Source organism: Calliphora vicina, chromosome 1 (genome assembly GCF_958450345.1).
Source record: "Calliphora vicina chromosome 1, idCalVici1.1, whole genome shotgun sequence".
NCBI lineage: Eukaryota > Metazoa > Arthropoda > Insecta > Diptera > Calliphoridae > Calliphora > Calliphora vicina.
This window is the reverse complement of record NC_088780.1, coordinates 98,794,232-98,807,855: the sequence shown is the minus strand read 5'-3', so window position 1 is coordinate 98,807,855 and position 13,624 is coordinate 98,794,232. Positions and strand designations below refer to the sequence as shown.

At 27.5% G+C, this 13,624-nt stretch overlaps 2 protein-coding genes and 4 non-coding genes across 6 annotated transcripts; 1 reads left to right on the top strand and 5 right to left on the bottom strand.

Annotated features, from left to right (window-relative positions):
* Positions 1-768: 768 nt before the first annotated feature.
* On the top strand, positions 769-2,459 carry LOC135957444 (uncharacterized). The gene is made up of 3 exons (XM_065508190.1): positions 769-909; positions 978-1,308; positions 2,006-2,459. The coding sequence occupies exons 1-3, from the start codon at positions 793-795 to the stop codon at positions 2,146-2,148; spliced, it is 591 nt and encodes a 196-aa protein (XP_065364262.1). The 5' UTR covers positions 769-792; the 3' UTR covers positions 2,149-2,459.
* Positions 2,460-8,320: 5,861 nt separating this feature from the next.
* On the bottom strand, positions 8,321-12,744 carry RpS7 (ribosomal protein S7). Its single transcript, XM_065515228.1, has 4 exons — positions 12,622-12,744; positions 12,089-12,253; positions 11,681-12,013; positions 8,321-8,441 (listed from the first exon to the last, which is right to left on the bottom strand). Exons 2-4 carry the CDS (start codon positions 12,251-12,253, stop codon positions 8,358-8,360), a joined length of 582 nt encoding a protein of 193 aa, XP_065371300.1. The 5' UTR covers positions 12,622-12,744; the 3' UTR covers positions 8,321-8,357.
* LOC135949642 (small nucleolar RNA psi18S-1377) lies at positions 8,764-8,855 on the bottom strand. The gene has a single exon (XR_010575893.1). It is a non-coding gene; the product is annotated as a small nucleolar RNA psi18S-1377 (small nucleolar RNA).
* Positions 9,084-9,222, bottom strand: LOC135949644 (small nucleolar RNA psi18S-1377). Its single transcript, XR_010575895.1, has one exon. It is a non-coding gene; the product is annotated as a small nucleolar RNA psi18S-1377 (small nucleolar RNA).
* LOC135949643 (small nucleolar RNA psi18S-1377) lies at positions 9,748-9,887 on the bottom strand. Its single transcript, XR_010575894.1, has one exon. It is a non-coding gene; the product is annotated as a small nucleolar RNA psi18S-1377 (small nucleolar RNA).
* On the bottom strand, positions 10,727-10,875 carry LOC135949645 (small nucleolar RNA psi18S-1377). Its single transcript, XR_010575896.1, has one exon. It is a non-coding gene; the product is annotated as a small nucleolar RNA psi18S-1377 (small nucleolar RNA).
* Positions 12,745-13,624: the final 880 nt, after the last annotated feature.

The window sequence follows — 13,624 nt, the reverse complement described above, 5'->3', positions numbered from 1 at the left end:
AATTCGGGTTAAAAAATATTTTTTCCGATTTTGACCCATTGTAGGTCCAACTTACTATGGTCTTATAGACGTCGTTGCAAATGTCTTTGAAATATCTATCATTACATATCCTTTTTGTCTTATTAATGACTTAGTAATTCAGATATTGGTCAAAAATAGGTCAAAAATCGAGGTTGTCCTGGTTTTTTCCTCATATCTCAGAGATTTGTGGACCGATTTTGCTGATTTTAAATAGCAAACTTCTCGTAAGCATGTCTGACAGAATTATTGAAGATTTGGATCCCGAAGAAAATCGATTTCAACATACGGACAGACAGACGGACATGGCTTAATCGACTCCGCTATCTATAAGGATCCAGAATATATATATTTTATAGGGTCAGAAAATTATATTGTGGAAATTACAAACGGAATGACAAACTTATATATACCCTTCTCACGAAGGTCAAGGGTATAAAAAGGGAAAAATGGAAAATAAATTTTACTCTTTTTACCTCCCTTCCAAATGGTGGATCGAATCCTTGCCTGTGTTAAATATTACATTACACTTTGTAAATAAATGCGTTAAAATATCGATGAATAGCGAGAGCATTTATCGATTCATTTAAAAATCGATAATTACTATAAACCACAAATTGTTTCCAAGAAATCTAAATATATTTATAAAATTATTGAATTATAGAAAAACCCATAAAAGTATGTTAATATAACGTTTTATTTAAAATGAAAGCAAGATTTACAAATAGTTTAGAAAGGTTTGTTAAAGCGTACAGTCGTTATATTACAGCTAAAATGCAGAATTGTAAATATTTCCATAAATTCTTGATAGTTATAATTCTAATAATGATATTTTGTAATAAAAGTGAGGGCACATGTGGACATCATAAACATCATCATCATCATGCAACGGTAAATGTTTTTCAACTGCAAATACTTATGAAAATCAAGTGAAATTAAAAATTTTGAACAATTTTCAGTCAACAACTCCCAAATATTATATTAAGACAGATACCATAATGACATCGAATCCAGAAATCAAAATAGACTGTTTTAAATGTTCATCCAAAGATAGATCAAAAATATTTTATGTTTCAAAAAAGGCTCCCATTGAAGAACAGATTAATAGTGTTAAATACAAAACAAACGAATTAATCCAAACGATATTTAATGCCTTGCAAGGACATGCACATAAAACAACAGCTACAACAGCCCGCCCAATATCCACAACAACTCCGCATCAATCGACGAATATGCAAGTAACAAATCATGTAGTTAACGGTCACAGTTACGTTTATAATATACAAAATCGTAAGTTTTCCTATAGATTAACATTTTTATACCCTTCACCTTCGTGAGAAGGGTATATATGTATAAGTTTGTGATTCCGTTTGTAATTTCTACATTTTTCATTTCCGACCCTATAATGTATATATATTCTGGATCCTTATAGATAGCGGATTCGATTAAGCCATTTCCGTCTGTCTGTCTGTTGAAATCAATTTTCTGAAGACCCCAGATATCTTTGGGATCCAAATCTTCAATAATTCTGTCAGACATGCTTTCGAGAAGTTTCCTATTTAAAATCAGAAAAATCGGTCCACAAATGGCTGAGATATGAGGAAAAAACCAGGACAACCTCGATTTTTTACCTATTTTTGACCTACAATATCTGGATTACTAAGTCATTAATATAGACAATAAGGATATGTAATGATAGATATTTCAATGACCTTTGTAACGACGTATATAAGACCAGTAAGTTGGACCTACTGGGTCAAAATTGGAAAAAAAAAATGTTTAACCCGAATTTTTTTTTTTCACCAAAAAAATATTTAAAAAACAAAAAAAATTTAAAATTTAAATAATTTAAAAAAAAAAATTTTTTACCTAAAAATATTTAAAATTTGTATTTTAAAGTATAATTTGGTGAAGGATATATAAGATTCGGCACAGCCGAATATAGCTCTCTTACTTGTTTTATTTAATACGCTACATTTATTTTTAGATGGCACTCACTACCATTATTATGGTTCTCCGAGCACAGGCAAATCAAATCCTCATGAAATCGATATTGTTCCTCTCGTGGAGAAAAAGCCAAATGAAGATCGTAAGAAAACTGGTTGGAATAATGATGTAAAGCTAAGTTGATAAATTGGAAATGGAAATTTTAAAAAATATTGAAATAAAAAATTAGTTTGTTAATTTTATAAAATATTCGTAGAGTATGTAAATTGACGGAATATATAGTGTTTGTCTGATTTTACATAGGGCAAGTTTTCTTGCCGCAAGTCTGAATTTATAGGAGAGTGATGTAAGAAGAAAGAAGAGGAGTACAAACTTGCTGTTCTACTCAATCCTCTTTTGTTTTCTCATTTTCACTATGGCGTCACCAAAATTTTAAACATAGTTAAGGCTTAATCAATGTTAAAATATATTTTTTTCGAAAATGTCAAATGGAAATATAGACAAATATATATCACACTCGTTGCGTATTTAATATTCTATTTTTTATATAGATCTGGAAATCACAACCATTGAAAAGTGGTTGTAGAACGTCAAAGTAGCCATACGGTTCGATATTACTTTTTTGACAACTGTCATTTGTCAAATATAATTTAATCTGTATATTTTAAAATACTTATAAAATATTATTAGTTTTTTATCAATAAATATTTTAAATTTTTATACCTACAAATTTTAAAATATATTATTAAATAAATGCATAAAGTTATCGCTGAATAATGAGTGCATTTATCTATTCATTTAAAAATCAATAATTACTATAAACCGCAAATTTTTTCTAAGAAATCTAAATACATATATTTCAAAAATAATTGAATTATAAATAGTACCCATTGAAATTATGTTAATATGACGATTTAGTAAGAATGAAATCAAGTTTTTCAAATAGTTTAGAAAAGTTAGCTATAGCAAACATCTTTATAAATCCATGGTAGTTATATTCTTAGTAATGACATTTTGTAATAAAAGTGGGGGTACATGTGGACATCAACATCATCATGCTACGGTAAGTATTTTTGAAATGCAAAATATTTTTTTCTAAAAAAATCAATTGAATTTGTACATTTAAATAAATTTAGACAAAAACTACAACTGTAAAACCTATAACCAAAATAACAACTACAACGACAGGTCCACTATCTACAACAACTCCTCATCAATCAACGAACATACATGTAACTAATGATGTAGTTAATGGTCACAGTTATGTTTATAATATACAAAATCGTAAGTTTTCCTTGTAAAATATATTTGTCCAATTCACAATCGGTGTTGTAGCGTTGTATGTCATAAATATTTTTCAAACTAATTGTTACAAAGATAAACCATTAATAAAACAAGTAAGAGAGCTATATTCGGCTGTGCCGAATCTTATATGCCCTTCACCAAATTATACTTTAAAATAAATTTGTTTAAATATTTTTAGGTAAACAAAATTAATTTTTTTTAAAAAAAGTTTTTTCAAAATTTTTTAAAATTTTTTTTTTTGTTTTAAAATTTTTTTTTTTTTGAAAAAAAATTTATGACAAAAAAAAAATTTTTGATGAAAAAAAATTCGGGTTAAAAAATATTTTTCCCGATTTTGGCCCATAGTAGGTCCATTTTACTATAGCCTTATCTACATCGTTGCAATGGACTTTGAAATATCTATCATTAGATATCCATATTGTCTATATTAATGACTTAGTAATCCAGATATAGATAAAAATAGGTCAAAAATCGAGGTTGTCCCGGTTTTTTGCTCACATCTCCGTTATTTATGGACCGATTTTGCTGATTTTAAATAGCAAACTTCTCGAAAGCATGTCTGACAGAATTATTGAAGATTTGGATCCCGAAGATATCTGGGGTCTTCAGAAAATTGATTTCAACAGACAGACAGACGGACATTGCTTAATCGACTCCGCTATAATATATATACTTTATAGGGTCGGAAATGAAAAATGTAGAAATTACAAACGGAATGACAAACTTATATATACCCTTCTCACGAAGGTGAAGGGTATAAAAATTACGACATACATCGTTATAACACCGATTGTGAATTGGGCAATTATTTATAATTTTTTTTATTAAATATAATAAATTTATTTTTAGATGGCATCCATTATCATTAGCACGGATAAATCAAATCCCCATAAAATCGATATTATTCCTCTCGTGGAGAAAAACCCAAATGTTTTGAATAATGATGTAAAGCTGAACTAAAAAATTGGATATGGATATTTAAACTTTTTCTTCGACTTGCATTGAAATAAAAAATTATAGATTGTTAATTTTATCAAATAGTTAATGAATGATACACGGGTTTAATATCAATAGATAGAAAGATTCTTTTTGATTTGAAATAATAATAAATAAATTATAATTAAATAAAATCATTATACATGTCGCTCATTTGCTGCAACAATGTTAACGGTTCATGTTAAAGCTGCTAACATTAACATATCAGCTAAAAGATCTACAAATATAACATTCTAGTTTTATCCGTTAGATAGTTAATTCATGAAACTTCTAGAAGATGGCACTGTGTATATAAATTGTAACAGAAAATTGCACTCAGTCAGCTTATCATAGGCGCTGTTGGAATTATTGCCACATTATAAATTGTGTGTTTTAAAGAGTGTGTATTAAAAACTAGTGACTATTTAAATTGTTGTTTAAATTTAAATAAATAAAGAGTTGTTACAAATTGTAAACTTATGTTAGGTTTATTTAAAGTTAATAAACCACCGTTTTTAAAACATAAAAACGTAACCATATGTATCGTTAGTCTCATGTAGAAAGGCCTTAACTCTGAGTAGCCTATAAAAACATGTTGATAATACAGTTCTGCCATCCCTAAATGTATTTATTTTTAGTTTCTTAATGTTAACTATGCAAAATAGCTATTTAAAGTGAGAAATAATATTAGGATAACATGTTTATTTTACTGTATTATTAATGAAAATATTTTTAACAGTCTAATCTCAAACTATCTAATCATTTTAGTTTGAAAACAAGCGGTATTTTCAAGCTAACTATACATTTTAATCAAATTCATATTGCTCCCATATATTTAATTACATGGGAAATAATTAAAGGAATTAAAAAAAAAACATATATTCGACCATTAAATAAATAATAAGTACTTTATTTTCTTCAATATTTTTTCTAAATTTATTTATTATGTATTTAAAATTTAACTAAAAAAAAACATTTATTAATTTGTATATTTTCTTATTTTTTATTTCAGGTAAGTCTCTTTAGAGCTTAATTAATACACAGCCTTATTTTAATAATCGTTTGGTAAGTTAGTATATTTCGTATTTTAATTCCAGTTTGTTTTACAATAATTTTATACTTATAATTAATTAGTTCATGTATTCTGTGACATCCGTTTCTGTAGAATGTCTCCAAACAAAAGAATTTTCGAAATGTTTTGAATTTCGTAGTCACTATTCCGATCGTTTTGTTAAGTGTCAAGTTTTTGGTTATACTCATAAGGAAATTCAGATATTTTCCAGCTTGAAATCATTTTATAAGGTTAAACGAAAATTTAAATTTAATATAAATATCTTGACAGATGTAAAATAATTAAATCCACCCTACTTTTTATTGCCATATGTGATAGATATGTGGTATTAAATACAAATTTCATTGTTTCTATAAAAATCCTAGAACAAGAACTTGATGACTAAATTATAAACTACATATTAAAAAATGTTAAATAAAAGTTTTATAACCAGTTTACAATTACTTCAATTTAGCTTACAATAATATCTTGTAAACTATGCCACATAATCCTTTTTAATCAGATGTACATATATTTTTCAATCAACCCCTACATAAGTAATTATTTACTACATTCAACATAAATTCTCAATATGCTAAAATTAAAATATAAAAATACATACGGTGTAATTTGGAGTATTTAGAGCGTTAAGATAAATCCAATTAAGAAATTACACACATGCAAACGCATGAGCACTTTGTTGTAAAGGGATTAATTTGCTATTTTAAATTACCCTAAATATAGAATTTACATTCGTAAATTTTACATATCCAAAAAAAATTGGCGAAATATTTGGAATAATTGAGGAAAAAAAATATACATACATATTTATTATTGAAATGAATATTTTTTTTTCAATTTAGAATAAAATTTTTTCGATTAATCGAATATATTTATTTTAAAACAAAAGTTTTAAGAAAAGTATATCAAAGACCTATAGTTAATTAAATTATTCCAAATTAGTTACATTCGCAATTTTATTAGAAACTAGTAGACCGTGCCGGCTTCGTCCGGTGGCACTTACTAATGTTAGTTCTTCAAGTTTCTCCAACCCACATACACCTGCCTGTTCTTATTTATTTGCAAATAAAATATATAAATTTGTACTGCATACTTTAGGGCGCTTTTTTTATTATAGTTGACTGGACTCAAAAAAAGCCGGTTTTAACCGGAATTTTTGAATTTTTTTTCTTTACAAACCATCTCCTGAAAATTTCGAATCGAATAAAAAAAACTCAGCCAAATCGCTCCAGCCGTTCTCACGTGATGACATTACATACATGGACCATTTCATTTTTATATATATAGACGACTTTCTAATTATTTTTTATTGTTGAGATTCCTTTATTCGATATCGAATGAAATATTTAAAAATTGATATTGATGGCATTCGATAACGACCGAATTTTTACTTGACATCTAGGAAGCATTTGAAATTTATTTCGATTGCGAATTCAGAATTACCACATTCGATATCGAGTAAAATTTATCGTAATTTTCTAATTTGAGATTATGGCATTCGATATAGATCAAGAAATTTTCGATCACGAATGTATACGAATAATACGGCCCCAGAACGTTTTGGGACTTAACTTAAAAATGAAAATCATGTGACTACTAAAACATAGGTTCGCAATAATTATTTCCATTTTGAAATCAAAATAAATTTCTTAACCATTCCGTTAATGAAAATTCATTATAAATTAATTCATAGGCTCAATTCCTTTGTACCTCAAATGTATTGAATTCATTCGTTTGAGAATTCATTCTTTATAGAATTAATTCCATATTGAATCATTAAAATGTTCTTGAATTCAAATCCATTACAAAATATCTTTAAAAGCATGATAAAATCATGGTTAAAAATGTATTGAATGATTAAAATTGTCCTCAATTCAAATCTATTACAGAAATTCATTTTGTAAATGATTAAAAGCAAAACTGAATGACGATAAAAATATTTTTATTCAATTTATAATAGATTTAAATTAACAAAAATTTAATCATTCAAAGGCTGAATGAATTCTGTTAATTCAACGACGAATGAATTCTGTTTAAATTAATCATTGAATAAAGCAAAAAAAATTAGATATGAATGGATTTATGTTAAGAATGACTCACATTTTTTAATTCCGAATTAAACTAAAATTGAATTATGTGATTAATTCGAAGCTTGTTAATAAACAATACAGATAACAATCATGAATTATTTCGAAACTCTTGCAGACATCCGTAACCTAAACCCTAAGGCATAATTGGAGAAACCGAAAATCGAAAATTATTTTTTTTGAAAAATCAATATACGGAATATGCTATTAATTCTACTTTCGACTCGAATTCTGTGACAAATGAACTAAGTATCCAATTTATTTGTCGATTATGGATGGCAAGCGAACTTCAGTTGATGTGCCAAAATGTTATTACAGATGGCAACTGGCAGCTATCATTTGTGGTTGCCCGCTGGCAACGCAACTGAAGTTCGATTGCCATCCATAATCGACACATTAAAATGGTTTATGGGCCGACGGGTTTCTTGCTTTTTATTTGAGAAATTGTGACATGTGGTTAGCAATTTACGACCAGTAAGCTGGTCGTTTGTGCAGATATATGTAGTCACTTATCTGATAATTGGGTAAACATGTAACTTATACTATGTACTCTAAATACATTCCAATTTTCTTTCATAGAATTAATCAGCCTTATCTTGTAAGGCTAATGTCCAGTAGTTCGTCTTTATTTGTTTGAAAACAAAGAACTTGTTTATGTTTTGAATCTACTCACTTGCATGATTGACTAATCCCTCTTACTCTTATGATAAACAAATTAAAACTCATTGAAATTCTTTTACAATCTTTTTTGTAAAAATTTATTTTGTTGTTTTTTGTTTTGTAAAAATCTATTCCTGAATTTCAGAAATTTGTAAAAGAAATTTACAAAATACTTCCTTTCTTTCTTTTTATCATATGCCCCATTATTTTCAAATTGTTTTTTTTTTAAATATGCGACAAATAGTGTTGAACAACATTTTCACTATATAAAAAATAACATTTATTTTCACAATTTACATGGTCAAATAGTTATCGGGGAATTCAAAAGTGACATCACGGCCGGTAAGTTTCTTGTAGACCGAGGTGAAGGTGTCAACCTAAAAAAAAACAAAGAAACAATAAAATTAGTAAATTATAAACTATAAATAAAATATTATGTTTAAAATAAAATTTTAAATTAAATAGAAATTATTTATCAACTTTAAAACTATAAATTATTTTGAGGGATATCAAAATAAAATATAATTAACTTTTAAAGTTGTTTAATCTACCGCTTTGTAGGAAGTCCCAAAACGCTAAAACGTTGAAAAACATCACGTATGGGAGGCAAAAAGGCGGTGTTTTATATATTATCTAATTTTATGGAGCAATTGTAAGCAACAAATGGAATAAATTTATTCTTATTTAATTGAGAGAATAAATTATAACGAGTCGTTGTTTTAAATTTAATGTACGTTCTGTTTGACAATCATTGATCTTGGTTAAACAATCAACAAATAACACAAGAACGGTAGCAAATTTAAAAGGAACTGTCGCAGATATTACTTATTTTTTTAGATTTATCAACATAAGAAATCAAAATATCTTAGGTATTTGCAAAGATATTTATAGGAAATTTCAAAAGTTTGTTAATCTGCCGCTTTAGTAGGAAGTCCCATAACGCTAACAAGTTGAAAAACATCACGTATGAGAGGCAAATAGGCGGTCTAATATGAGACTGTTATTAATTTGTTTAGTAAGTTTATAAGCAACAAATGGAATATATTTAATCTTAAGATTTCAGATTCAATAATAACGAGTTGTTGTTTTAGTTTACTTTGCGTTCTTTTTGACAATCATTGATTTGAATAAAACAATCAACAAAAAACACAAGAACGTTGTACAAAAACTTGTTTTCTAGACTCATTCTCTTTATCAAACCATTTTTATAAGGAAAGAAATTTTTTGTTTTATCAACTTTAGAAATAAAAACGTCTTAGGTATTTGCTAAGATATTTATAGGAAATTTCAAAAGTTTATTAATCTGCCGCTTTAGTAGGAAGTCTCATAACGCTAAAAAGTTGAAAAACATCACGTATGAGAGGCAAATAGGCGGACTAAGAGAGATACGATTATTCATTTTTAAATAATTAAATCAGGAATTGTAAATTTTAAGCCAGTGCTGACTTTTTCATCTGGTTCATTAAAATTAATGTAGATCGCTTGTCTTTCTCAAACATTTTACTCAAATATCAACAAGCTGTCAATAGTACAAAAGAATCAACATCTTATTCTGCAGACTTTTGAACAAGAGTGTGAGAAAGCCAAAGAATTTCATCAGAGAATGAATTTATTTCGAAAATTTTTATTGTCGTGGCTTTCGATTTTTAGTGTCATATCTTGACTCCTTGATTGAATTATTTCAATTATAAGCAACAAATGGAATATATTTAATCTTAAGATGACAGATTCAATAATAACGAGTTGTTGTTTTAGTTTACTTTGCGTTCTTTTTGACAATTATTGACTTTGAATAATACAATCAACAAAAAACACAAGAACGTTGAACAAAAACTTGTTTTCTAGAATTTAAGGACCAACACACTCATTTGTAATCATAGCTTTGAATTAATTAATTCAATTTGAACCTAAAGGAATTATTCATAATCAATTTTTAAATTTATAAAACAAATTTTGTATGGAAATTTTGTTTTAAAAACCTTTTATAAATTTAAAAATTTGTTATGAATAAGGGATAAATAAAATAAAGGTTCGAAAATATTAAATTCAATTTACAAAATCAAATAAAATTTGATCTCTTAACCATTCTTTTAATGAATTCGTTATGAATTGATTCATAGGCTTAATTCCTTTGCACTTCATTCCTTATTGAATCATTAAAATTTTATTTGATTCAAATCCATTACAAAATAGCTTAATAAAATATATAGAATGTTTCAATTCATTTTGTAATTGATTAAAAGGAAATTTAAAATACATGAAGTAAAAATATCTTAATACAATTTGTATTAGATTTGAATTAACAAAAATTTAATCATTCAAAGATTGAATGAAGTCCAACTGTGAATTCCCCGGGGAATTTTTATTTATAATTGGGCTGATTAATTTAACGAATAATGAATTCTATTTAAATATTAGGCTTTAATTTCTTTAATTTGTAGAAATATTTCTGTATTAAAAAACTGGTGGCGTTTTAAAATTTTGTTTTAAAATAAAAATATTTCTTGTATAGTTTACTGTGTGTCCTTTTTGACGATCACTGTGACTGGTGGCCAAATTCAGCAATTAACACAAGGACGAAATTTTGTATAAATTTACGCGTTTAAGTTGCAGCAGTTCCTTTTAATTTTTGTTTATACCTATTTTTGCTTAATAAAATTGTAAATGTAACCAACGTATGGAAATATTTAAAAGCCGTTTAAAAAGCATTTTAAAACAATAATGATACATTGGCTGTAATATTTAATGTTAGTCCTGTTTGACAATCACTGATCTAGGTTGTAATACAATCAGCAAATAACACAAGGACATTAGATTAAAATAATAAATTATAAGAATTTGCGAGTAATGAAGAAGTTGTTTTAGGAAAAACTTTTAAAATTAATTTAGAAAATTATTTTTTTGGTTGAACTTGATTTGGATTATCCATGAATAAAGATTAAAATGTTGTTTCTTTTTAAGGTTTTATTTAACTAGCAAGTTGGTTTGTTGTTTTGTTTGTACGTAGTTCGAATAAGCAAATAATAAAAACATCCATAATTGTTCGAGCAATCTAATGTTATTGTACTAAATACATTAAAATGTAATCCTTAATTTGTTTACACTCGTTGTAAAGTATCTTAACCCACATCGTAAGTAGTTGTTGTTGTGCTTAATTGTCCATTACAGATGGCCCCAAAGTAAACCTTCCAAAAGATAATCTAGTATTGAATGACTTATTTGCTCATTCTTAAGGTTCAACCTCTGTGAAAAGTAAAATCTAATTCACTCGTAACAGATGTAAGTTCGCTCAACAATTACAGCTTCGCTAACGAAAACCCCGAGTTCTACTAAGGCAAAGATTGAAACTCCTGTATCTACCAAAAGTTTATTTTCCAGGAAAGAACTTTCTCAATTCTCTATAATTCACAAGAATGCTGCAATTAATTTCTGTATGTATCCGACTACTCGATATAGGAAAACCTTCGTTACAAAATATATTCCACAAAAAATGTCACTCTCTATGAAGAATCCAATTCCGCAGCATTCAACCCAAAATTAAATTTACATAATACAAATTCTTATAAACACTCATTCTCCATTAGACACATACAAAAAAATCATCATGATCACTTACTTTGTGTTCAATGGTGGTTTGTTGATTCTTATCCAAATGGACCTTGATCAATTGAGAGCCATCCAACTTGACGCGGATGCGCTTGCCGACGATTTCAGCGGGGAAGACCAAATCGTCTAAGATGGCATCGTAGACAGCGGTCAAGGTGCGGGAACGTGGACGCTTTTGCTTCAATGGGTTTCTGGCCTTGCGGGTGGGTTTGGGCAAAATTTTACGTTCACCAACGACAACAACATGTTTGCCAGAGAATTTCTTCTCCAATTCACGAACCAAAATGATTTGAATCTTTTGGAAAGTTTTTTGTTGGGGAATGGGCACATAGATGATGACAGCCTAAAAAAAATATAAACAAAACACACATACATAAGTATAAAATTTTAATTGAATCGAATTTTAACAATAACCCACCTTCTTGTTGCCGAATTCGATTTCACGGGCACGTGTAATGTGCAAATCTCTCAAATAGGGCTTGAGGTCGCTGTTGGCCTCCAACTCCAAAAGAGCTTGGGCAATGGATTTCTCGAAATCATCGGGCTCAGCACCACCGGGCTTAATAATCTTAGAGCCAATCATCTAAAAATCAATAAAAATAGAACACATATTTTAATAAAATCTCTTTTAACATTATTGCTTTTACATAAAAAGAACCACTTTTATTTTCCATCTTTTTTTTAATGTACAAAATATCATATAAACACACTTTTCTGTTATTTCAACGTAAACACTTTTCACAACTTGTCTTTGGTATTCCTCACAGCTCAACCGGCCATTTTTAATCTTGCCACATCTGGCTGTTTTTCTTTCCTTTAGCACACAATTTTATTTTAAATATTTGTTTAGTTCTCTCAATTTTCTTTTTTCATACACATTTTTACATTTTGATGGAAAATAATCGTATTTCTTTGGCTTTTTCAAAAACTTATAACAAAAAATACACCAACCTTGGTCAATTATTTTGACAGAAAAGGAAGTAAAACAGACCCACTGAACAGTAATTTCCTTTACTCGCTCGTTTTTCGTTCGCCCTGAAGTTGGCTGCAGTTGCTGACAGTGTTGTATTTAGGCGTGTGTAGCGAATGCTAGAGATGGGTGTACACGCTGGAAAAATATGTGTGAAATTTAATATTATGAAATGTAAGCATTTCTTTTTATTGTTTAATACTGTTGTAAATGAAATAAAACAATAATTAAACTCTTATATTTTATAACAAATGATAAAATATTGATTTAAGTTTTTTTTTCTAATTAAATTTGTTTAATACTTTTAATTTGTCAAAATAAATGTTTAATGTCGAAAAGTTATGTATACGCAAGCTTTTTTCGTTGTCTATAATTATCCACAAAATATAAACGTTTAAACATTTTTGTATTACATAATTTTGCATTAAAATAAAATTATATTTTAAAATATACTTTACAATTAATTAATTTAATTTACACTGTATAACACAACATTTGTTTATAATTTTTGATTTGGATCTGTTTTCAATTTAATTCTATCATGAAATTTTACAATCATCTGCATTTTGTTTTCTAGACAATAAATACTTATTATTGATAGAATTTATTCCGGGTAAAATCCGTTTAAATATTTTCTTAACAAATTTTAAATATTGTATTTTAATATTTTATAGCTTTTTTTGGCTATTTTCCTGAAAATTTAATTTTTATATTTTACTTGTTAAATCATCTAAAAACTTGGTGGGTTAGTGTGGAAACAAGAACTTGCGAATTTAAATATTGATTCCAATTCTCAGACAATGCCCAGATGGAGTGGCCATGCTTTTCTTACATTTTACGAACAAAACACGAATTTTGAATATTTATTTCAGAACTAACACAAAGGAATGATTCAAATTGATTCGTTCTTCAATTAAATTCTATATAAAATTTTGTATATAACTGTATTTGCTGTAGACAATTTTGTGTATAACTATATTTTCT